Below are 25,585 nucleotides of genomic sequence, written 5' to 3' on the forward strand. Positions count from 1 at the left end.
AAAGCTAAGCCTAACCAAAATAAATATTATATATACACATAAAAAATCATTTTACTAAAACCGAATGGATAACCAAAACCTAATATATTAAAATACTGATCAAAATGGATTTGAAAATATAAAACAACCGAACCAAATTTTATTTCAATTATGAGAGTGAGAAGAGGTGAAAGGACGAGTCCGGAAAAAAATGGTCTCAGATCCAATTGACGGTTTCAACATACGTTAAAAACTTAATTGGCAATTATAAAATGTTAAAAACCTAATTTACTTTCAAAGTATAAATTCAGAATCTAATTGATAATTTTACAAAATTAAAAATCTAATTAACTTTTAAAGTATATATTAAGAATCTTATTGGGCTTTAAGCCAATAAATTAGCTAACCGAACAGAGACCACTTAAAACGCTAATAAAAACTTCAAACCGATCAATCAAATGTACTTCGAGAAATAAAAGCCTCATTTTCGTTTCATATGCAAACTCTCTCCTAGATTTCTATCTGATCGAATGCGACATCTAATGATCTCCCCAATTTTGAAAGCCACCATTTAACATCTTGACATTGTTTAAAATGACATGATTAAACCCTAAGTTCTAGACGAAAGAGCAAAATAAATTTGAACAAATTAAACCACACGTAATTTATTTCCTTTCAAATCCCAATAATTATTTCCCTCTACTGTTGGTTATATACATGAAAAAATTTGAATATAACGTAGTGTGTTCAAAATCCATCTGTCACCATAAAATTCAATAAAACAACAATTCAGATTCTTAGGAATGTGATACAGGAGAAAAAAGAGTAGCTAAACCTTGATCAACAGTCATTTGAAGCTTGTCATAGACCATAAGAGTCTTCTGTTCACACTTGTATGCTCCATTTCCTTTCGCAAGGACCTCACCATCTACGTCGATGATCCCGCCCTTAGTTGAATCCCCAGTAAGTGTTCCGGGCTCTAATACGAATGCTTTCACCTGCAGTTCGATTTCAAATTCATTACTTGAAAGTAACCTGGAAAACTGTTTGATGTTTTCATAGAATGATATTCAGAATACAGGATAGCGAAAAGTATTGAAAAGATGTTATGATTTAGTTAACTGTGCACATTCTCTGGACTAACCTTAAGATATAAGACGTATGGCGATTTGACGTGATTTCCATTACTCAAATTTGCCATTAATGATAGCAGGGATAATTTTGGACACTGCCGAATCAGTATCAAATCTAAATAACCATCTGAAAACTGCGAAGCCAAAAGCAGTAAAAACATTAATGGATAAGAAGGCACTGCATCGAACATAACAAGGAAGCCTCAACTAAAACCGCATATTAGATTTTTTTATGTAGTAGTTACTAAAAGCAGACAAATAGCAAGAAGAAAGGGAAAAAAAGTTTGTGAGTGGTCTATGCAAAGCATAAAAACCTAAATGTGAACAGTAAATTTCCGAGACAAGTGCAAAACAGGCCAACCTTTGCATCAGGAGCTGCCATGACACCCTCCGAACCCCAAGGTACATTGTGAAGCCAGACTGAAATAAACGGGCCGTTGATTATCCTCCAGTCGAGATGGACTAAATTAACATCAGATCCTTGATAACCATGTTTTTGAATCATGACACGCTGCTCTTGACCGGATTTGAGAGTACTTTGTTTACCAGTAGGTTCACCAGTGTAACTGGTTGGCTCCCCATAAGATTCAAAGCCAGGTGCAGGCACAAAAGAAATGCGCCCATTATATTGCCTTAAATGGATTATCCGTTGAAGGGCCTACACTCCGAAGACGGAGAAGGGTAGCAAAAGGCAATAAATAATCACAATTCTAACAACACACCAAGCAAGCTAGAAACGAAAGTAACAGCGTACATAGAAATCGATTCGAGCACTCCCCATCCAGCGATACTTTTCAGACTCAATATCAATATCTGCTACAAGACCTGTAAAGTAAAGTGAAATCTGCAATTAAATATGATAATGGTTTCAGACCATTGCGTTAGTCCAACTCTAACATAATAAGAGCTTGGCCATTTTAAAATCAATGACAAGTACTATGACTATCAGTAATAAGATCATATACCCCATGAAAGCATAAGGACGCTGAAAAATCTGGTTTGTCCTTGCAAGATAGTCGCTACATCCAACGAGCGCTTATGACCTGCTTGCTAGCACACCATAAAACCTTAGAGAAGCAAATTGCAAGTTATGATAAAAGCATAATTCCATAAAACGGAACATTATATACTCATAGTGCTATGTACAACCTCGTATAATTGTAAGAACAGCATTAGATGCTTTACATGGTTCACCAACAGAATCCAGAAGAGATTTTGCCATTCCATTTCCAGTACCTGCATATGGATACTGTTTAAAAACAAGTGAAAATAAGAGTTGGACTTTTGCAATGAGAACAGAACCTTTTATGTTAGCAAGACAAGCTCAAATTGAATAGTTTGTGATCATACTGAGTACATAACAAAGCCTCGAGAGAGTGCTATGTGGGGGTATAATATTCTCAAATATCTTCGGTACGTTATAACTTATAATCAAATTCATTCAGGGAAGAAGGAAGAAGAATGGGTCCTGTGAAAATAGCAAGCCCCGATTTCAACATAAAGATATTAACATGGAGAGTCTCAACTCAACCGAACCTCATAAGACAAAGAAGAGAAAAAAAAAAAAAAAAAAAACCAGTAAACTAAGCTCTTGAACTTCTGTATTTGGACTACCATTAGTTAAGAAACAATATTAGTGCGACAAAAACTAGAATATATTGTGGTAACTTAATGGTTGACTGATCAAATAAAGATACCATCCTACCCTATACTAACTATCAATTTCCTAAATATTGGTATAAGATTTAGGTACACAAAAAAAGAGATAGATGATTAAAAACCTGCAGGAACCAGTCCAAGAGGAGTTTTGATTGCAGCACTCCAGTCCTCTCTTGTTAAAAGTCCATTTACCACCTACTAAAAAGTGCAACTCCAGTAAGAAGGAGAAAGGGACAGAGATCACTATAAGGCTACATTTTAGCAAAAACAAAAAGGTAAACGTCTTCTATGCTTCACCAGAAAGATAATATCAACATTTCGGTCACAGCACTACGAATCTGTCTTGATATCTAACTTCAGGAGTAAGTGACATTTAAAGAATCTGTCTTTCCAAGATTAGAATTTGCATTATCATCAACAAGAGATTTCAGCTAGTTTGGATGTATGTACATGCATTTAACAATCTGCTATTTACTGCTCAAATTAAAGCTCAAGAAGGACAATTTCAAACTTTTTCGGAAGATAAATGTTCATTTAGATTATGATCTATAAGATACTGACAATGATACCAATTACTTCACACCCCCAAAAAATCATTCCTGTAACAAATTGCTTCAGTTAGACATCATCACACAGAGCTCTGATCCAAACTCATCATCTTCACAGCAATACACGACACAATTCACGCATAAAAACTAGGGATAGACAACTAACCTCGACAAGAATTCCATCTCCGCTGACACAAACAACACCATCATATTTACTAAGATCTAGAACCGTAGCAACTTCTTTGGCATGTAGCTGATGTTTAGTTTCTGAAATTGTAATCACAAGGGGAAAAAACAACATAATAAGTATTTAGGAACCAACAAGTAACCAATATGCAGAATCAGGTATAAATATGAACCTTGCAATGTAAATTGGACATCAGCATCTTCCAATAATGGTTTTACAACATCAAGAAAAACTTTTGAAGCAGATTTCTTTCCTCCAAATGGATTCACAAAAATAAACAGCCGCCTCGGCCGACCTGTGACAGTTTAGAGTTTAAGCATAGCCTCTTCAAAATTTCCAATTTCAACTATTGCAATCAAAATTGAACATAAGCAATAAACAGCAGAAGTTGTATCAACTACGAGTAATTGATTAATAATAAGATTATTATGAAATCAATCAGACCAGTAAACGAGAGAATTACCGAGAGAATCAAGATAATTACGGAGATGCTGACACCAAAGTCTCCCTGATTCTTCAGTCAGAGGCTGGAATATGAAATCCTTCCTCACCAAAGCTCCGTTACTTCCTCGACAGCAGACTCCATCTCCGTTATCCACCAAAGTCTTTATTCTTACTTTACCTCCCTCCATTACAAATCCAAGCACCTGTTTCTCGACAATCAAACATCGTTGCCGTCTTTCTGTCCACCGGAGCTCGCCGTCTGAGGTCAAAGTCAAAAGCGTGACGTTCCCGTTGACGGAGACTTGATCCGATATTATGGCCGTCGGCGAGGCTTCGGATTGATCCATTTCGGAGCTGGAAGTTCGTTTGGAAATGGCGGCTTTGAAAAAAAGCAAGAATATACGGAGAAGTTGAGGTTGTTGGAGAAAACACGCGCTTCTATATTTAAATAAATATTTATTATTTTTGAAATAAATTAAAGATTTCTTGTTTTAAAATTTAGATTTTTGTTAAAAAAAAAGATTTGATATCATCCTAATCTTCTTTAAAATAATTAGATAAATCTTCTTTAAAATAATTCTTTTTTTTGGTATAATTATTTTTTTTATCATAATTATGAACAACTTTATAATTTATTATTCTTTATTTTATTCAATTATAGATAAGATATTTTATTGTAATAATAAATAATCGATTGTTATAAATAACCTTACATTTTACCACCACAATGAGGAGTATTTACTATTGTTTGATAAAAATAATAATATAATTTTTCACTAATTATAATAAAAAGTTATTTGTAATTGAGATTATCTAATTATATAATTTAAAAGTTTTTTATTAAAAAAAAAAAGTATCTTTCTCAATGAGAGGATGAAGAGTACAAGTCATACCCAATGGAAACTTGCTGGTAAGATTAACCTTTTTGGTGATGTTATGGAGGTAATAAGTTAAATAGATTCAAACGGTAAATTTACTAAATTACTTCAACTAATTTTTTTTTTTGTTTGAAAACGGAATAGATTAATGAGCCACAATCGGGTAAAAGTTCAACAAACTAGAAGAGATTACATCCGGAATATCATCATAAATAAAAGGAATAGCATGTAAACAGGAAAACCGAGCAAAAGCATGAACTAAACGTTTGACAAAACGGACCGAAAAACCGTTGTTGAGACTGAGTAAAGATTTGCACTGAGCAATGATATCATCAAACTCGCTTTCGTCAGGTAGAGACGAATTAACTGCTTGAACAACAGTTAACGAATCTGATTCCAGAAGCACATGCTCAAAACCAGCCGATTTAATCCAATTAAGTGCATTCAATAGAGTCGTAGCTTCCCCTTCGTGCACCAACTGAAGACCATCTGCAGAATTAACCCGAGCAGACAAAAAGCGCCCCTCATCTGATCGAAGAACAGCAGCAAAACCAATTTTTCCTGCTGCAGCAAAAAACGCAGCATCAACGCTGCAGCAAACCAGACCCTGAGGAGGGCGATGCCACTTCGAGCAGACCACAGGCCGATCCTGCAGAATAGTACTATTCCTAAGATTACGGGCAGCCACCCAATTGGACTGGCAGTCCAAACCCCTCATAATAATCTGGCGGCTCCTAGTTATTTTGCATTTCCATAGCTTATCATTACGAGCTTTCCACCAACTCCACAAAATCACTAAGAATTTGCAGCATATATCTTTAGATTGAGTATTGATGATTTCGAAGAATAAAGAGTTAAAACCATCAGCATCCAAAGACAAAGAATCAATTAGATTAAGCAGACTACTGTCAGCCCATATTTCCCTTATATATGGACATGCAACAAATAGATGCCAAAGGTCCTTATATCCAGTATTACAGTGCACACAAGTAGAGGGAATTGACAAACCTCGTGACAGTAGATTAGCACGTACCGGTAAACAGTTTCGGGCAATTCTCCAACAGAAGTAGCGAACTTTTGCTGAAATCTCCATACTCCACATTTTCCTCCAATTACCCGCTGCCCTCCACTAGTCATTTTGAGCCACTACTTCCGTTCCCAGTCGATATGCACTCTTAACCGAGTAGAGACCATTTCGCGTTTCATTCCATATAATTTTGTCGACAGTACCAGGTCTGTTCATGGGAATGTTCTGGATTGCTTGCACATCCCTAGGGATAAATATTTCGTTCAACATTTCCACATCCCATTCGCGAGTTCTCGGGATAAAAAGATCACAGACCTTTAAATTCTCCAATCCTACAATCGTCGGGGTTTCAATCATTTTTCCATCAACTTTTCTCAGTCACGGATTCGACCAAACACAATACAGTAAAACCTCTATAAATTAATAATGTTGGGACCATGGATTTTTATTAATTTAGAGAGATATTAATTAATCGATAAATTAATAATTATTAATTTATAGACTGATTTTAATTTTTTTAAAAATAAATTTTAAATTATTAGTTGTTTCAAACATTGCAAAATTCGTACAGGGGATGAATATGTCACAACGAATTTAGAGGAAGCAATCACGGAAGAAGACATTCATGAACTTGAGGGAATGATTGGTCAGCTTGGTTACCACAATTAAATGAATGTCAATCAAATATTAGATTATCCAGGTGAAAACAATGAATGCTTACAAGTCCAAAATTTAGAAGAAATTGTATCAAGCGTTATGCAAAATTCAATTGAGGATGGAGTTGAAGATGATTTGGTACCTTTAAAACTAGTCACAAGAAATGAATCAATTATAGCATCATCCACTCTTTATAATTTTTTGTTAAAATTTGACAAGGATACACCGGAACTTTTGAATGCACTGAGAATAGTTAGAGATGAAATTCAACTAGATTTAAATTTCAAGAAAAAACAAAATACTATAGATTCATATTTTACTAAATTATCCCAAGTATGTATATATATATATATATATATATATATTTGAGAAATTATTAATTTATAGAGGTAATAATACAATGTATTTATAAGGGGTTGTTCCAGAAAATTATTATCTTATTAATTTATTAAAATTGATCATTTTTGAACTGGCCCAAGTCGGACCAGAAAAATTTATTATTTTAAAGAGTTTATTAATTTATCTAGTATTAATTTATAGAGGTTTTACTGTATTGTGGTTGTAAAATTTTGCATGTTTTTTTACTTTATCAAATTTGGTCGATAACGACTTCAAAATAAAAAATTCAATATTGTGGTTGAACTAAATTTTAAAAAGTTAATTTTATAAAAAAAAATAAAAAAAGTTAAAAAAGTTAAAAACACTTGGATTAATTACATATAATTACCTTATGGTATCGATTTGTAGATAGATATTTGATGTCTTTTTTTTTACAAACACAATATTGTGGTTGTAAAATTTTGCATGTTTTTTTTTTACTTTATCAAATTTGGTCGATAACGACTTCAAAATAAAAAATTCAAAAATTAAAGTTGTTTAGAATCATATTTAGGGTGTGTTTGGTTGCTCATTTTCATACTCCAGTTTGTCTTTTCACTTTAAAATGGAGAGTTTTATGTGTTTGGTTAGTGATCTCCGTTTTACTTTTTACATCTGAAAAGCAACAGTAAGTGTTTGGTTAGTGACCTGTTGTTTTCCTTTTACACCCGAAAAGGAGTCTTTTACAAAAGCAGATAATCTCTGCTTTTTGGAAAAACAACATTTTCCAACAGCAAACCGTAACAGCAAACAGCAACATCAAATAGCAAACAACAACAGCAAACAGTAGACAAAACAAACAGACCCTTAATATGAAATCATATTTTAAAATTTTAAATTTATTATTTTTAGACTTTTCTCTCTCTAAACATTAATTTTCTCGCTCGTAAAAAACAATACATAATCTCAAATTTAAAAAATTGAAGAATTAAAGTTGTTTAAAATATCATTCAACCCTTAAAAATTTTCATTTCGATATTGTTATCAATTAAATTCTGAAACAGTAAATTCAAATGTAAAATTTTACAAACCACAAAATTGCGTTTGAAATTATAAAAAAAAAAAACCTTTATAAGGTTTTAGGTCAATCACTATATTTACGAGCTACTAATGTATTTAGGATATTTTAAAATAATTTAGCCACTTTTTTATAATAAAAAATATTTTTTTTTGTCTAAAGAATATCCTAATTGAAATAACATGAATTTTCACATGCACCTTAATGAGTAAGTGAATTTGCTTATTTACCGTTAGATATAAGGCTTATTAAATTTAAACCTCATGATGTTTTGAATCTCCACCTTAAAATTTTAATAAACCTAGATCTAATGGTGAATGAACAAATTCTAGATGCTCATTAAGATAGATGTGATCAAGACTGTTGAAATAAATGATGCGTGATTTTTACTTTGAGTTAAATTATTGTTTATTTGTTTGTTACAATTATTTATTATTATGATAAATGGAGCGTGGTATGTAAATGCAGAGATGCGAGTATGGAATAGCAATGGATAGAATCCTGATTGTGGTTGGAAACGTTGATGAATTAAATGAATAACTGTACCTGTAATTCAATAAAACTATGAGACTATTTGGTGATTAAACTCACTCATCATTAGGATCATTTAATGAGTTCCCGTATGGGTAACACTGAAAATTTCTGAAAGGGAAATAATGAAGAAATAATAAAGAATGAATCTGTTGTCAAAAAAAAAATAAATAAAGAATGAATCTATTTTTATTTTTATTTTTGTTCAAGAAAGAAAATAGACTACCACTTTATGATTATTTCGTTTAAATTAAAAAATTAATTCATTTTGGTTATTAATTATTTTTAATCTATAAAATTTGAGGATTTTGATCCAAAATGGATCTCGCGAGAATAATTTCTCATTAAGAACCCAGTTAAATATTTTATGCATTGAAGGGCTTGTTTAACTTTATTTAACTGTCACTTCGAACCGTAACTTTTCGGTGACGTTATAATCCGTAACTTTTCGGTAACGTCACTGAAAAGTTATGATTAAGTTTATAATTTCAAACTCACATTTAAAAGAATAAAATATTTTAAACCGAATTAAATATTCACTACTAACTAATTTGATAAAAAAAATATTTAATTAATGAGTCTTAAAATAAATAATTAAGTGTTAAAGTTAAATTAAAATTTTATAAAACATAAATGGACCAATTTTAATATTTTTTTATAAATTTTTGAAAGCAGAGACACCTATTCAAAAGATTAATATATATATATATATGGTAAAAGCTATGGTTACTTTGTTTTTTACAAAGTAAGTCTTACTTTGTGTGTTTCCACCATTGGATGAATTTTATACTCCATAATCCAATGGTGAAAATGACCAAGTAAGACTTACTTTGTCAAAAACAAAATAACCATAGAAGGCACCATATATGTATATATATTAAATAGAAAACGGAACTTTCGTTTTTTATTTTTTATATTAAAAAAAATAAAAGAGAAATCGGAACGGTTTCTTTGCAAATTGAAACCGGAAACTAGTCTTCTGATTTTGAGTTCAGTTAAACAAATTTCTCAATGGGTGAAATGTTTAACCGGACTCTTAATGAGCCAAAATCCTCATTAAGAGCCCTAAAATGAAGCAAAATCCAAAATTTGAACATTTTTTAAATAATCAATATATTTTTATAATTAAATTTGGGGTTAGACTATGTTTACTTTGTTTTTTATAAAGTAAGTCTTACTTTATTTTTTTCACCATTGGATGGTGATGAACTTTGACAAAGTACGCCTATCTAATGGTAGAAAAAATAAAGTAAAGATTATTTTATCAAAAACAAAGTAAGCATAAAAGACACCATTAAATTTGTTCGGTATATTACTCATTGATCAAAACTCAAAATACCAAGTGACCAACTACAAACACCATTAAAAAGTTTGTTCAAAACAAATAACATGTTAACAAAACATACGTCTCAAACATAGATATGTGTTTGTTAAAAAAACAAATACACCATATAAGTTTTAGTAAGTATCGTTGACTGTGAGAACATGTCAAAAATCTAATCTTGTTTCCTTGCAAATTAAAATTCATAACCCACTTTCTCTGCAAATATTTTTTTTATGCGTTTTTATGGAAAAAAATCTGCTGTCTCCTAATATCTGTCCCCTTCTCTGTACTCCATTTATTTTTTAACATGTGTCAAAGTTAATTTCAGTCATTAATTAACTTTTAAACCCTCTTAACCATAGTTAACTCTGGTTAAATGATTAACGACTTTCTCTTTCCATTTCTCTCTTTTAGGAAATCAACGTGAGAAATCGACATTCTTCTTTAGCTTTTCTGTCTTCTAATTTTGGGAAATTTGCCTCTTTCTTCTGATCGTCGTTTTTCTCTTCCCACCATTAATTCCTTCGATCGTTCTTCACCTGCAGACGGAAACCCTTTGTTCTTATCTCCTTGTCTGCGATTACACTCTATTTTCTTCCATTTTTATGGATGATTCCATCTGGTCTGCTTTCTTCAACAATAAAAATGGTAAGTTTGGTTAAAATAGAAAAAGATGGGTAGTCAAAACAGAGATGAAATGTTGCTTCAAGTTTCCCCTAATTCGATCTTCTGTTTTTTCTTCTTCAATCTTGATTCATGGATTTTTTTAAGTTTAATTTTTCATGTGCTTAGCTTGTGTATTGCAGCTTATTCTTTAGATTTAGGTATTACCTTATATTTAGCTTGTTTGGTATTCCATATTTGTTTGGTGATTTTTATATTTTACCTGTTCTAACTTTCCTTATTATCTGTATTTTATTGTTGCCTTGTGAATTAAATTAGCTGCTAATTGGTTTTGATATATTGAGAAGGAAAGTTTCAAGGTTCTGTGGAATAGATGTTAACTATGTTTAATATTCATTTAATATACATGTTTGAACTAGTGTCCTTAATTTTGTTTCTTTTTTTTTGTCAAAGAGAATATGAGACTTACAAGCTTATAACAAGTGATAGGAAAGAAAGAAGCTTATCAAATTTTCCAAACATTAAACAAGTCAAGATGATCACACTAATGAAACATGGAAAAAAATGGAACCAATTAGGTGTACGTGGACATACAGACTTATTGTCTTTGCTAATTTATTACATGTTTGCTATTGCTAATCTCGTATCAAACTTAAAATGTCATATTACTATTACTATTATATATCTCAAAGTATATAAGTTAGCATGCTTTCCATTGATAATCTCATATCAAAATTAAAATGTTTAACCTTTCAACATTTAACTCTATGCCTTCTCAAAATTTCTCATGGCTTTTGATTGCACAAGTGAAGTAAATGTTCAATGGCAGGAACTCGAACCCAAACAATTCATTCTAAAATATTGACTAGAGTGGTAAAATAAAAATAGCTTACATTGCAAAGGATATTCCAATTGAGAAGGAAAGTTTCAAGGTTCTGTTAAAACATGTATTTGACATTGAACCTATGTTAGGAATTGCAGCTTAAAAAATTGGGTGATTCTCAAGTTGATCGGGTTGCTCTTCAAACACTTGAAGAAGATATAAAGAAGGCAAATGACCTGATTGACAAATACAGAAATGGGTATGGTTTCTACCTATTGGTCTTAGCTGTTTAAATTGTTCTTAGCTTTCATTTTTTCTCTTATAGAGATTTGAAACTCCATTGCTGCTATAATCTTTGGCAATTTCAAATTGCTTTATGCATCATCCACAGACACTTTTATTGAAATATTTATAGAAAATTCCTGCAATTTTTCTCTATGCTTCCCCTTACAAATCTGTTTTATTTAACTTTTGTGCAGCTACCTTAGTACACTATATATTGCTGTACATAAACTTTACAAAATCAGTTCTATGTGGATTTTTGTAGAAAATTATGTAACCACAAGTGTTTATATTAGTGAAATTTTGCAAAGTAAACAAAGTTTGTGTAATTAACAGTACACTATTTGCCTTTTAAAGTACCTCCATTGATACCGCCTGGCTGCTTAAATTTAATGGTACATAACTTCCACCTTCCATGAATGCTGGACTATCTTTATCAATCATCTTCACTGATAGAAAATATGTTGGTTAACTTTGAATTGCCCTTCAATCTTCAAAACAATTCTAGCTTAACCATCCAATCTTGCCATTTCAGCGTAATTGGATTTTGACTAGGTGAAATTAATTAGAATAAACAAAGGATGAAATTGGAGTGTTTAATGATCCGAAGAGAAAGAAAATTAGAGAGAAACGTCAATTATTGGAAAAGAGATTTTTATATTTGAAAAGGTTGGATGAGAAAGAAGTTGTATGAGGTTGATGATCGGAAGAGAAAGTCAATGATAGAGAACTGATGATACAGGGACAGGAAAACAAAAAACCGTGAAACTTGGTTTTCTGTTGCTGTAACTTTAATTCTTTTCACATGTGATAACACAGGAGAAACTTCTGATCGGATCACGTCCCTGTGAGGCGCCGTTGGGATCGGCCGGGGACACTCCGATGCCAAAGTCAGTAGAATATATGGAGAATAAACTATATTGACGAAGCTTAGAGAATGTAAGAAAGTAAGTGTACCTTGTTAGCCTAGAAAGATAGGCTATATATAGTTGAGAAATTCGTAACCTTTAGGTAACTAGAAAGTCTCCATTAATGCTCATTTAATGGCGGTTACAAGTTACTCTTAACCTGACGGTTAAGACAATTAATGATTCATTTAATGATCATTTATGGCCGAGACGGCGGCCAGCCGTTATCAAGGTGAATGGAGAGATTCGCTTTAGAAATCCGCTAGCGGATCTCTTAGAGCTAATCCAGGGAGATCCGCCAGCCAGCTTCCTTTGCTACGTGGCATACTTAAGGCAATTATCTCCTTTGGTCCTTGTGATAATATCCCAATGTTATCAGAAGCCCCCCCAAAATGCCTTTAAAGTCCTTTAGGGCTTTTGGACTTCTGCACGCCGTCATATGCTTCCTCATTTTCCATCTTCTTCCGTCTTCGAAGCTTTCCCTCAGAAATTTCAGAGATCCTACTCAAGCTTCTACATTTCCATGTAAGTGCTTTTTCTTTTATCCTGAATGTTTAGAAGTTCATCTTCATCCTCTGGGTCAACTTCTGAACTTTTTAATTCAACACCTCCTCTTAAGATTGAAGTAGATTTTAGTTGGACCACATCTTCGTCGGAAAATTCTCAATCTTCTGTTGGTGTGATTAATTCTGGTTTAGCTGAGTTCAATAACTCGGCGCCTAATCGTTACCAGACTCGTTCCACCGGAAATCCTTCTTTCTTTTCTGGTGCTGCTCCGGCCGGTGCTCGTAACCGGTTTCTGGGTTTAATGGCCTCTTTCTCTTTTCCCGTTAGGAAAAAGAATCCTCGAGCGGAGTCCACGCAATCTCGCATGAGTGCCACGGATTTGGCGAATCTGTCGGATCGCTTTCCGTGGATCAAAAATTATGAAACCCAACTCGCAGCTTCTCATCAACGTCCCTCTAATCCGCCAAGAGACTTCTTTACCGTATTTTGTAGTCACGTTGAGAGAGGGTTTCGCCTTCCTCTTCCCAAGATGTTGGCGGATACCCTTTCATATTTTGACATTGCCGTCAGTCAGCTACACCCTAATGGCTGGCTTGACATGGCTTTAGATTGCTATCTTGCATCAAATTTGGGCGTAGTGTATAATGGCCGTATCTTTAGAGCCTTTCATAAGCCCTCCAAGAGGAAGTCGGAGTCTTATCTTACATTCGCCAAATTTGGTGTCTATTCGCCCTTTTACGATAAAATGTCCAACGTTCATAGCTGGGATGAGAGTTTCTTCTATGTGAAGATAAAGGAGGATGAACCGTTAGGTTTTCCTTCAGTTTGGAACTCTCGTCCGCTACATATGGCGGGTGACATGCGAATCTTAACACACAGTGATGAAGAGGTGGCGGATCTCATGAAGCAGATTAAGGCGGATGCATGGACGTATGCGGATGCCTTAGCCTTCATGATGAGTGACATTCCCCTGATCCGCCGAGTGGAAGATCAATTCGTTTATTCAAAAATTACTCAGTTTGATCAAGGTACCTTTCTGTTACTTTAGGAGTCTTGATTATTTTGATGTCTTTTTTAGCAGGGGTGTATCTAAGGCAAATCATGCTCTTGCAGAGACGCGCAGGAAATTTCTAGAAGATGAAGCACGCAAGAAAAGTCAAGCGGCTCACCCTCAACCTGATACGGGCAAGCGCCCTATAGAGACAGCTGTTGATCCGCCACTGAAGAAGAGGCGGCCCAATACTGTTGGTAGTACCAAGTTAATGGCGGACGCGATTAGGTCCGCCAAACCTACTGAGAAAATGGTTCAGGTAATTCGTCTCTTTGATTTTGTTTCCTGCTCATCCGATTTTAAAGCGGCGTATGGCTTTTTCTGTTTGCACAGATGGCGAAGCCCGATATTGGAGGATATTGGTCTGCCAAGTTTGGGGCCCAGGGATCTTTTGAGAATGAATCTCTTCTGAATGATTTGGACGAGGCTTTAGGACAGGTGGGAGAGGTACAAAGGGATTACGACCAAATCCCTGGATCAATCCATGTCCATAAGGGAAAATCGGAGCTCCTCTCGGTGAGTATCAAGAGAATATGGGTATTGATGATTTCTTTTACTTCCATTTCGCCCTTGGACTAAATCCTTTTGTCTTTCACAGCTGTATGCCCGCTTGCGTACTTTAGAAAATGGGCTCATCCAGAACGTGGCGGATAGGGCGACTATCGAAAAGTTAGAGAAAGATATAGCGAATGCCAATTCCGCTATTGCCACCGCCAATGCGAACCTAGCTTCCGCCACAGCTGCTCTAGTTCTCCGAGATGAGGAGATACAAAGTTTAAAGGCAAAGATAGCCTCTGATGCTAAAAGCCACGAAGATGCTCTCGGGGAAGCTGAATACACAGCGGGTGAACAAGCATTTTTTTATGGAGAGATGCTTATGGCGTACTTCTCCTTGGCTCATCCTGGAATTGATTTCACAGATCCTGAGTTCACCGTCCCCGAACCAGAGGATATGGCGAAGTTCAAGAAGATGCCCGATGCCAAGGAATACCTCCGCAACTATGTACGGAGATGGATGAAGGGATCCCTGCAGGAAAACAAACCTTCTACCATAGTTGCGGCGGATAAACCCCCAGAGATGCCGTCTAAGGCTGATTCGGAACCAAAAGGGGATAAGGAGGTATCTCCTGATGGCGGATCTGTGACTGTGGATAAGAAGGATCCTCCAGCGAGCATTGTGGGCGAAGGAAGCACCGAAGGGGATGCCCTTATTATTTAGCTTTTACTTAGAGATATTTGTAAAAAACCTTCTAAGTACAATTATGCTGTTATTTATTTATTTTATCCTTACACTCGCGTAAAGAAGTATTTTTAAATATAAGCACGTTTAGGATTTTGGTTTGGAGTAGGTGGCCAGCCATACTCCATTGTATGAACCTTTGTGAAGGTTTGAAGCTGTTCTATTCCTTTTTAGAGGAAGTAAAGCTGCCCAGGGGTTCAATTTGCTACCTATCTTTGAGGTGAAATGATCCACCCGTAGGACTTGTGAATTCCTCTCTGAGAAGGATAAGAGAGTGTAAAGACCTTGCGTCCAAGGATCGTTTTAACTCTTATTGGAGATTGGGATCCGCCCAAAGACGGATCCGCCCATAAGATTGATCCTCTTATGTGCTTTAAGATAACGATGTATTGCGAATGTGGAGAGCGTTGGGTGCCTTCCCTTCTTTTTAGGACTGAAATATTGATATTGCAGCAGTAAACTATAGAAAGAACATGAATAATAAAACCAACAATGTTTATTAATGAGAGAAACATCTTATTACAGCGAATAGGTCTTTATAAATGAGCCTCGTTAAAACCTTTAACAAGAAAAACCACATGGGAAAAAGCTTGTTAAAGGAAAAAAAGTACTCAAGACCCTGGATATACTTCATTTTCTAACAAAGTATTTGCGGAGATTTTGGAGATTCCACGTGCGTGGCAGCGTATTGCCTTCCATATCTTGTATTTTGAATGTGGCTGGTCCAACCTTCTCCACTATCTGGTATGGACCTATCCAGTTGATCCCCAACTTGCCCTTGCCTTCTCGAGATTGGACTTTATCAGCCTTGCAAAGCACAAGATCTCCTATCTTTAGATCCACAAGCTTGGCATTTTTATCATGATAGGATGCGATCCGCTGTTTATATGCTGCCATGCGTACATAGGATTGATTCCTGCGATCTTCAACCTGATCCAGACGCTCCCTTAATCGCTTATCGTTGTCCTTTTCACAATAAAAAGCCACTCGATCACTGGGGACTTGTATTTCAACGGGGATTACGGCCTCTACTCCATGAGAAAGGGCGAATGGCGTTTCTCCCGTAGCAGTTCTTGGGGTGGTACGATAGGCCCACAAAACACTTGTAAGCTGGTCCACCCATTTTTTGTCGTGTTCTCCCAACCTCTTTTTTATCCCCTTTACAATCGTTCGATTGGTCACTTCGGTCATTCCATTGGACTGGGGATAATAAACGGAGGCGAATCTGTTCAGGATGCCCAATCCCTCACAAAAAGCCTTGAATTTGCCACAGTTAAACTGTGTCCCGTTGTCAGTGATGATGGTATGTGGAATGCCATATCTTCCCACGATGTTGTCCTTGACAAACTCCACTATCTGTTCTGCTGTAATGGAGGAAACAGCCTCGGCTTCTACCCATTTGGTGAAATGGTCCACCGCTACTATTACATACCTCTTTTGCCGACGAGTTGGAGGAAACGGGCCAACGATGTCTATTCCCCAAAGGGCGAACGGACGGCCTTCAATAATTGGCCTTTGAATGTGCTTGATAGTGTGTGACTCATTCGCATGAATCTGACAACTGTGACAAGATTCTACCAAACTTTGGGCATCTAACTCAGCTGTGGGCCAGTAGAAACCTGCTATCCTGGATTTCCTCAAGATCGTGGCGGATGCTTCATGCGACCCACAAGATCCCTCATGTAGCTCCTTGAGGATCTGCTGCCCTTCTTCTGGTAGAATGCATTTCAGCCAAGGATGACTAAAGGATTTTCTGTAAAGACCGTCATTGATCAAGGAGAAGTAAGCTGATCTCCTGACAATCCTCCTCGCCTCTTCCTTGTCTTCAGGTAATGTTCCATTTAGTAGATATTGGCGGATGACTGACCTCCAATCATCTTCCACCGTTGTGAGTACGGACACTTCTTTAACAGCAAATGCTGGAGCCATTTTTACTTCGAAGGGACAATCTGGATCCGCCCAGTTTACTTCACAAGAAGCCATTTTGGCCAATTGATCAGCCTCTGTATTGGATTCCCTTGGTATGTGAACCAATTCCCACTTAGTTTCTTTAGCTTCAAGGTTATCCAGAATCTTTTTGACTTCTGCTACATATTTGGCCAGAACCTCGTCCTTCACCTCGTAATTCTTGATTACTTGGTTGACCATTAGTTTAGAATCGCTGTAGATCACGATCTGTTCCGGGGTGATTTCTTGAAGTAGACGTAAGCCCAATATCAGAGCCTCGTACTCAGCAGCATTATTAGTAGCATGGAAATTTAACTTTGCTGCGTATCGCAATCTTATGTAGTGGGGACCTTTGATCACAACTCCCACACCAGCTCCATCTGCAGAGGAAGCTCCATCGGTATACATCGACCACTCTTCTAATGGAGGCTTGGGATGAGATATCCCCTCGTCAGTGAATTCATTCACGAAGTCCGCCAGGACCTGACTTTTCAAAGATGACCTGCTTTCATACCTTACATCGAATTCGCCCAGGCGAATCGCCCATTCCATCAACCTTCCCGAAATGTCCGGCTTCTGTAATACCTTTCTCATTGGTATATTGGTTCGAACTATTATAGTATGCGCCTGAAAATATGGCCTAAGGCGAATAGCCGTGGTTACGACAGCCAGTGCCATTTTGTCCAACTTCGAATATCTGGTTTCGGCATCTTTCAAAACTTTGCTCACATAATAAATGGAGAATTGTTGGCCATCTTCTTCTCGTACCATGACTGTGCATACGGCTTTATCCGTGACTGACACGTACATGTATAGATCCTCCCCCTTCAAAGGTCGACTCATCATGGGTGGTTTTGTAAGGAACCGTTTGATTCCTTCGAAGGCATTTTGACAATCTTCATTCCACTCAAACGCTTTTTGCCTCTTGATGACTTCAAAAAAAGGCTGACATCTGCGAGCTGAGCAAGAGATAAACCTGCCCAAGGCTATGATACGCCCATTGAGGCGTTGTACTTCTCTGATATTCCGAGGCGGTTGCATTTCTAGGACTGCTTTGACTTTGTCAGGGTTTGGGCTAATTCCTCTTTCGCTGATCATGAATCCTAGAAATTTGCCATATGTTGCCCCGAAAGTGCATTTCTCTGGATTCAACTTGATGTTGTGGTGGCGAAGTACGTCCAGTACCCCCCTTATATCCTCTGCATGCTTCTCTACAGTTGTGCTTTTAATGATCATGTCATCTACATAGACAGAATAATTATCATTCTTACTGTCCGCGAATATCTTGTTCATCATCCTCTGATAGGTAGCTCCTGCGTTTTTGAGCCCGAAGGGCATGACTTTAAAACAATAAGTCGCTTGATGCGTTACGAACGAGGTCTTGATCTTATCTGAGGGCTCCATCGGGATTTGATGATAGCTTGACTTCACGTCAGTAAATGAATACATTGCGTGACCAGCAGTTCCATCTACAAGCATGTCTATACATGGCAAAGGATAATTATCCTTAGGGCAAGCTTTATTGAGATCCGTAAAGTCAATGCACATGCGGTAAGATCCGCCAGCTTTTTTGACTAGCACTACGTTCGCCAACCACTGAGTGTAAAGCACTTCCTCAATGGCATCCGCCTTTTGGAGCTTGGCGATTTCTTCTTCTATCACTTTTTGCCTTTCTGGACCATGATTTCTCCGCTTCTGAACCACAGGAACTGCATCTTTATCGATGTTGAGCTTGTGGGTGATCACATCTGGGCTGATTCTCGGGAGAACTTCGTCCTTCCATGCAAAGACATCTTCAGCTTCACAAAGTACTTTGGTGATCGCATCTCTGATCTTGCCTTGTAGCCCCTTAGCTATTCGCACCTGCTTCTCCTCTGCCACAAAGTACATTTCGGTTTCGCCTAGGGCCATTGTGACACGCTCCTCTTCATCTTCTTCTTTAGATTGAGGGCGAATCATTAAGGATGCCAAATATGTTTCTTGGGCCACCTTTTGACAACCTTTGACCATCACACCTCCCTTGACCGTGGGAATGTAAAGTGTCAAATGGCGAATAGAGATAAGAGCTGCAACTTCGGAGATAAAAGGTCGTCCAAGGATAATGTTATAAGCTAATTGTCCATCCAAGATCGAGAACTCCAAATCTCCTCTCCAAACTTGATCATTATCAACAAGCTCACAATCCAAAGTTACTTGGCCTTTCGTCTGAATGGTATGACCTGTCACTCCCAAAATGTCAACCACCGTTGGCTCCACCTGGACGGGATCAATCCGGAGTCTGGCGAATGCTCCTCGGGTAATGACATTACATGAACTTCCCGTATCGATCATTACCCTCTTCATCTCCCAACCTTCAACCGTCATAGTGACGACCAGTGCGTCCGCATGGGGTGGAATCTCAGGACCTGCATCCGAGAAGGGGCGGTTTAGTGATGTCCTATCAAGGGTGGTTGTCTTCGCCTTTTTCAATGCTGGCTGATAGCCAGGTCCGCCTGCTATGACATTGATGGTACCCTTTCCTTTCTTCTTTGGGTCCTCCTTGGATCTATCATCTTCTTTTCCTTCTGTTTGGATGAACCGATCCAATTTTCCTCTTTCAATGAGTCGCTCAATTTCTCGAGCTAACTCCCAACAAGCGTCTGTATCATGGCCATTTTTCCTTTGATATTTGCAATAATTTTTAGGATTCTTTCCTTTATTGGTGTACTCCCCTCCTTTTGGCTCGGGGTATGAAATGCTCCGTTTGTGCTGACTATTCTCGATCCACATAAGAACCTCGCTCTTAGAAGCATTGAGAGGTGTGAAGGAAGTGACAAACGTCGATTTGTTCCTAGAATCCCTTCGTTTGTTCCGAGAAGAAGAATCCTGACGTTTGTCTCTGTCCCGATCCCGGGGACGAGATTCGCCTTTGTCCTTTTTTGGCGATGATGGAGAACCTCGGCGAATATCGTCAACCTCTATAAAGTCTTTGCAACGCTCCATCAACTCTGCCATGCTGGTAGGCTTTTTGCGGATGAGGTCCTCTTGTAAACTTTTACAGGTAGTGTTTCTTACGAAACATTCCACAGCTACGGAGATATCGACATCAACTATTTGTATACACAACTGGTTGAAAGTGTCCACATAATCTCGGAGGGGTTCATTCGCCTTCTGCTTTAATTCGAAAAGCTTTCCGGATTTCACCACTGCAGGGATGCAGCCAGCAAATTTTGCACAAAATTCCCTGCTCAATTGATCGAAGCTGTTTATCGAGCCTGGAGGTAAAGATTGAAACCACAAATAAGCTGGACCTCCTAGCGTGGTGACAAACATTTTGCAAAGCACGGGCTCAGTGGCTCGATTGAGTCTGGCCAAGATTCGGTATTTTCGAACATGAGCCTCCGGATTATCTTTGCCTGTGTATATTGCAAGATTGGGAATCTTGAAAGCTCTGTCGGTTTCCTCTGCCTCGATCCAGGCTGCAAAAGGCGAATCCCTATTGGCGAATGGATTGTGCCTAGCATTTTCTTCGTTCATTTGAAGTACTAGGGCCCTCACTCTATCATCAAAATTCTTCGGATCCGCCCTGGGGCGACCTCTTCGTGGCGATCTGCTTGGAGAAGAAGAAGAGGAAGAACTTGACTCAGACGATGGATCTGATGGCGAATGTCTTCCTGCATTACCACGTCCGCTCCCTCCTCTTCCTCCCCCATCTCCTCCACCACCTCCTATGCCTGGTGGAGTTGGACCATTTCCTCCTTGCTGGCCTCCAGACGAGGTGTGTCCAACAGTTCCTGAAGATGGATGTGGCGGTGGTCCACCTATATGAGAGGTTATTTCTGGCCTTTTACTTCTTCTACGACCAGTAGATGGAGGTGATCTGCCGCGGCGTGGGGATCCTGCTCGTCTATTTTTATCCTTTTTATGCTTTTTACGTATGGGCTCCTTAAATCCGCCAAGAGACGAATTTGTCCGCGGACGCCTGGGTACATTTGGTCCATCAAGATTAAACCTTGGAACCCCCGATCCGCCAGGAGGGACCGTATCATTCCTTCGACTTCCCTCGCCAGGAAATAACTCCCTGATAACCTGTCGTCCGTCACCTGATGCCGTAGTGGTTATCATGGAATCAATATTATGAGCTTGAAGGAATGAAGAACTATGGGCACCTGGTCCCAGACCAAAGTTTAAAGGAGGTAAAGATGAGACAGCTGTCGTAGATATCGTACTCCAACGCGGAGGGACAGTCATGGATGCCCGTAGGCGGTTCCCTATCTCAAGCCCATATCGTGCCTCAATATCCTGAGCACACATATCGATGAAAGAGGCAGTGGGCATATTTCCATCAATATTTATTGTAGGAGCAGTTGTGCTTGTGCGTCCAGCACTAGATGGTGTAATTATCGGTGATTCAATCCTAGAGGAGGGATTTGGTCCTTCATTGGTCATGATGTTTCAATGTGAACGAAAAAATCCTTTATTTGATCAAGGATTCCACGTTCACCGCACCAATTGATAACACAGGAGAAACTTCTGATCGGATCACGTCCCTGTGAGGCGCCGTTGGGATCGGTCGGGGACACTCCGATGCCAAAGTCAGTAGAATATATGGAGAATAAACTATATTGACGAAGCTTAGAGAATGTAAGAAAGTAAGTGTACCTTGATAGCCTAGAAAGATAGGCTATATATAGTTGAGAAATTCGTAACCTCTAGGTAACTAGAAAGTCTCCATTAATGCTCATTTAATGGCGGTTACAAGTTACTCTTAACCTGGCGGTTAAGACAATTAATGATTCATTTAATGATCATTTATGGCCGAGACGGCGGCCAGCCGTTATCAAGGTGAATGGAGAGATTCGCCTTAGAGATCCGCTAGCGGATCTCTTAGAGCTAATCCAGGGAGATCCGCCAGCCAGCTTCCTTTGCTACGTGGCATACTTAAGGCAATTATCTCCTTTGGTCCTCGTGATAATATCCCAATGTTATCAACATGTTTCATTGTTGCACCTAGTTGATTCCTTTTTAGTTGTTGTTGGTTTCGTCTTAGTCATTTCTTTCTATATTTTTTTCACTCAATCAATCTCCTAATCTTAATCCTCTCCTTCTTCCTTATAACTGGTAAACAATCTATGTGTTGCAAATTGATGCTTTGAATAGACTCAATGATCCTCACTGGCATGATTAAAGCTGCAGAGGCATCAAACTTTGAGAAAGGCAGTCATGGTCTTATAAGTTTGGGTAGCAGATAATTTTATTGTCGGTATGTGCAAAAATGATGTTGAGCTTCTGGCAGAACTTCACCACTTCTTATATGGAAGTAGAAAGTAATTTTGAAAGTCAACATCTGTTATTTTATCTGTTGTACACTTTTGAGCAATGTGCTAGAATCTATCATGTAGTGTAGCTGAAAACAGAAATATAAATCCATGTTTTTCACCATGACAAGTTCTGATTCTAGAGTACATATATTATATAATTATATTACACTCGTGACTGAACTGTGAGATAGCCTACCAAGTACTTGTATAGCAGCTGAAGTTGAAAAAGTATATGTATTTTATTAGACATTCCATCAAGCATTTAGCTTATTAAAATCATTAGGGATAAGGTGTAAAAATAAGATCAATTTTACTCTTAACGTCCAAAATGATGCAATTTTATCCTTAATGTCTAAAATGGTTGCACCATTTTAGACGTTAAGGGTAAAATTGCACCATTTTACACATTAGAGATAAAATTGTTCCTAGGTGTAAAAGTTAGGGATATTTTTGCACCTTATCCCTAATTATTATTTAGTTTAAGCATGCAATATAAGTAAAGCTTCTCTTTGGAACTTAATTTAATAGATAAAAAGTTAAAAAAGGAAAAACATATTTAATATAAGAAGCACAAGAATTCGAGTAAAGGATTAAGTTCTTAAAACTTTCTTAAAAACACAAGAATGTTCCAGCATACTTTAAATATTCATTGTTAAAAAATGTAAAACTTCCTCTCCTATCAAACATTAGAAATTGCAGCATAAATGTCAAAACACAAAATTCATATGAAAGTTCAAAAAGACGTCATCTCGAGTATCTCTTCTTCACAATTCATCTTGGGTTCTGTTTGTCAAATCATGTTCTTCAGTACAAAATGTGTCTGAATTTAAATTCCTTGAGAAAACTTGAACATGTTGATATGGTGAAGCGAACTGCATATTTGGGTGCAAAATAGGTGATGTAAATTGCATCTGTGGAGGGAAAACAATAGAATTGAATTGCGGATGAAAATGTAAATCATTTGGCATTTGAATTCCATTCTGCAAGGTATATGGAGGTATTTGTTAGAATGACGTAGCAAAACAAAAATAATCCAGCAAGTCACTTATGAATAATAAAAAAAAGAACATAAAATTGAAACACTTTAATTATGGTGTACCTGTTCATTTATTTGATTTTGTGAAGCAGAAGTTCTTATGGAATCGTCACTTTGAGATGTTACTTTAAGATCTTTCTTAGATTTTTTTCTCCTAATAAGTTTCTCTAGAGCATTCTTTGGTCTTATAGAATCCTCCTTACGAACAATTCTTTCTTTAGCCTTGATTCCTCTCACTATATGAGCACCAATCTCATCAGTCACAACCTCATGTGTAGTATTATTAATCACTGAGATGTCTTCAGGAGGATTTTGACTGGTCCTTAAACATGTCTTTACATCAGCTAATGTCTTGTGAAGAGCATTTGAAGCAATTGTATAAGCCTCATCAGATTCGGCAGCAATTGTTGCCAATTCTGTGTGTAATCGGGCCAAGTCTCTGTAACGCCTTGCTATTTTACCCTTTCGATCATCGTCATCATTTGCATTTGGATAAGACACCTTCGGTCCTTGATCTCTAATATCTTTACTCCATCTCTTTGAAATGTACTGGCTAGGAATAGTCTTCACATCATTAGCTGAAAGAACCTTTAAAGCATGTGAACACAAAATTCCAGCAAATTCAAATTTCTTGCAACTGCATGTGATAGTATTATCAACTGAATCAAATGTGACAATATGGTGGAAGCACTTTCCATGATCAGTCACTTTATATATCCTCATAGTTCCAATGTCACTAAACAACTTAGAGGTGCAATCATGAGCTTTACATAACTCAGTTTGGAACCATTTAAATACTGCTGGTGTGTATACCTTTACTGCATCCTTTAATATTTGACAAGGGAATGATAATGCAGGGGTAGTATGGCTTGCTTTAAAATCAGCTACTAACTCTTTATAACGACGATCATCAACTAATCGTTGAAAGTGACGAAAAAAACGCAACAAATCATACTTGTAGCTCACATACTTTTTGATGGAATTATTCATGCTTTCGCTACGTTGAGTAGTAGTAATATCCGCACTGAATGATTTATGCCCGTATACTAAAGCCCATTTCTCCTTCACAGAAAATAATCGACTCAACCATGTATTATTTTCGAGTTTGTACTTTTCAAGCATCTTTTGCCAAGCTATTAAGAAGTCTTCAACATCTTCATAATCATATATTATACTGCTAAAGTCTTTAGCAAAATCCTTAAACTTCTCAAAGACACATTTAAGATGCTTAGCAGCATTTTGATATATGTGCCAAATACATAACTGATGATGTGAATCCGGCCATTGAATGGCTAAAGCTTTAGCCATTGCAGGATCTTGGTCTGTCAATATGGTTTTTGGTTTCTTCCCTGACATTGTATTCATAAAAGTGTCAAACAACCACACAAAAGTTTCAGCAGTCTCATCATACAACAATGCGGCTCCAAAAATAAGTGTTTGTTTGTGATTATTAACACCGACAAACATTGCGAATGGTCTTCCTTCCTTGTTTTTTCTGTAAGTGGTGTCAAAACACACTACATCACCAAAGTAATCATAATCTACCTTCATCTTTGCATCAGCCCAGAAAATATTAGTTATCAAATCATCTGCATCAACTTGTATAGCATAGGTAAAACTAGGATCATTTGATTGCATTTTTTGTAGATATTCTAATACACCACCTGTATCCCCTGATTTCATCTCCCTTGTTCTTTTTGAACGTAAATAGTTCCTATAATCTTCTGCAATAAATCCAAGATTCTCACGCCCACCAGCTTGTCTACTCAATAACTCAATAGTTTCTTTTGGATCTAGTCCTGAGTCATCAGCCATATCAGCCATAACATTATGTGCTAGAGATATTTTCCTATGCGACCGAAACCGATGTGTCTTACTAGGAGTTGAAGTCAAATGAGTATGCTTAGCAACAAATTCTGAAACAACATACTTTTTAGACAACAAATCATACCTAATCTTCATTCTTGCTCCACAATCAAATCTTGTTTCTGCACGCTGAAATTTTACATACATGCTTCTTTTGTCCTTTCCACGTTTACCTTCAGCTGAGCAAACAAATATTCTGTTTGTGACAAAGTCAGTGGATGATTTATGTGCCTTACTT

The 25,585-nt window shown here is 37.1% G+C and overlaps 2 protein-coding genes across 5 annotated transcripts; one reads left to right on the top strand and one right to left on the bottom strand.

Moving 5' to 3' along the window:
• Positions 1-618: 618 nt before the first annotated feature.
• LOC136234231 (sphingosine kinase 1) lies at positions 619-4,368 on the bottom strand. Its single transcript, XM_066024024.1, has 10 exons — positions 3,970-4,368; positions 3,679-3,801; positions 3,486-3,586; positions 2,894-2,966; positions 2,262-2,348; positions 2,078-2,155; positions 1,867-1,937; positions 1,474-1,770; positions 1,124-1,246; positions 619-977 (listed from the first exon to the last, which is right to left on the bottom strand). The coding sequence occupies exons 1-10, from the start codon at positions 4,295-4,297 to the stop codon at positions 777-779; spliced, it is 1,482 nt and encodes a 493-aa protein (XP_065880096.1). The 5' UTR covers positions 4,298-4,368; the 3' UTR covers positions 619-776.
• Positions 4,369-10,069: 5,701 nt separating this feature from the next.
• Positions 10,070-15,702, top strand: LOC136234232 (uncharacterized). 4 transcript variants are annotated; one of them, XM_066024025.1, is made up of 6 exons: positions 10,070-10,411; positions 11,360-11,469; positions 13,787-13,935; positions 14,021-14,217; positions 14,292-14,474; positions 14,557-15,701. In XM_066024025.1, the coding sequence occupies exons 1-6, from the start codon at positions 10,373-10,375 to the stop codon at positions 15,175-15,177; spliced, it is 1,299 nt and encodes a 432-aa protein (XP_065880097.1). In that variant the 5' UTR covers positions 10,070-10,372; the 3' UTR covers positions 15,178-15,701. The 4 variants fall into 4 exon arrangements, with proteins under 4 accessions (XP_065880097.1, XP_065880098.1, XP_065880100.1 ...); XM_066024026.1 differs by having other exon boundaries at positions 11,369-11,469; XM_066024028.1 differs by lacking the exon at positions 13,787-13,935 and having other exon boundaries at positions 10,395-10,411; positions 11,369-11,469; positions 14,557-15,702.
• Positions 15,703-25,585: the final 9,883 nt, after the last annotated feature.

Source organism: Euphorbia lathyris, chromosome 6, assembly GCF_963576675.1.
Source record: "Euphorbia lathyris chromosome 6, ddEupLath1.1, whole genome shotgun sequence".
Classification (NCBI taxonomy): Eukaryota; Viridiplantae; Streptophyta; class Magnoliopsida; order Malpighiales; family Euphorbiaceae; genus Euphorbia; species Euphorbia lathyris.

Excerpts from the sequence above, each read along its gene's own strand:
- LOC136234231 (XM_066024024.1), bottom strand. The coding sequence starts at position 4,297 with ATGGATCAATCCGAAGCCTCGCCGACGGCCATAATATCGGATCAAGTC. Across the intron at positions 2,349-2,893 it reads TCTTGGACTGGTTCCTGCAG|GTACTGGAAATGGAATGGCA; the intron begins GTTTTTAATCAT and ends ATCCATATGCAG. Across the intron at positions 1,247-1,473 it reads TGGCAGCTCCTGATGCAAAG|TTTTCAGATGGTTATTTAGA; the intron begins GTTGGCCTGTTT and ends TTGGCTTCGCAG.
- LOC136234232 (XM_066024025.1), top strand. The coding sequence starts at position 10,373 with ATGATTCCATCTGGTCTGCTTTCTTCAACAATAAAAATG. Across the intron at positions 10,412-11,359 it reads TTTCTTCAACAATAAAAATG|GAATTGCAGCTTAAAAAATT; the intron begins GTAAGTTTGGTT and ends AACCTATGTTAG. Across the intron at positions 14,218-14,291 it reads CTACTGAGAAAATGGTTCAG|ATGGCGAAGCCCGATATTGG; the intron begins GTAATTCGTCTC and ends CTGTTTGCACAG.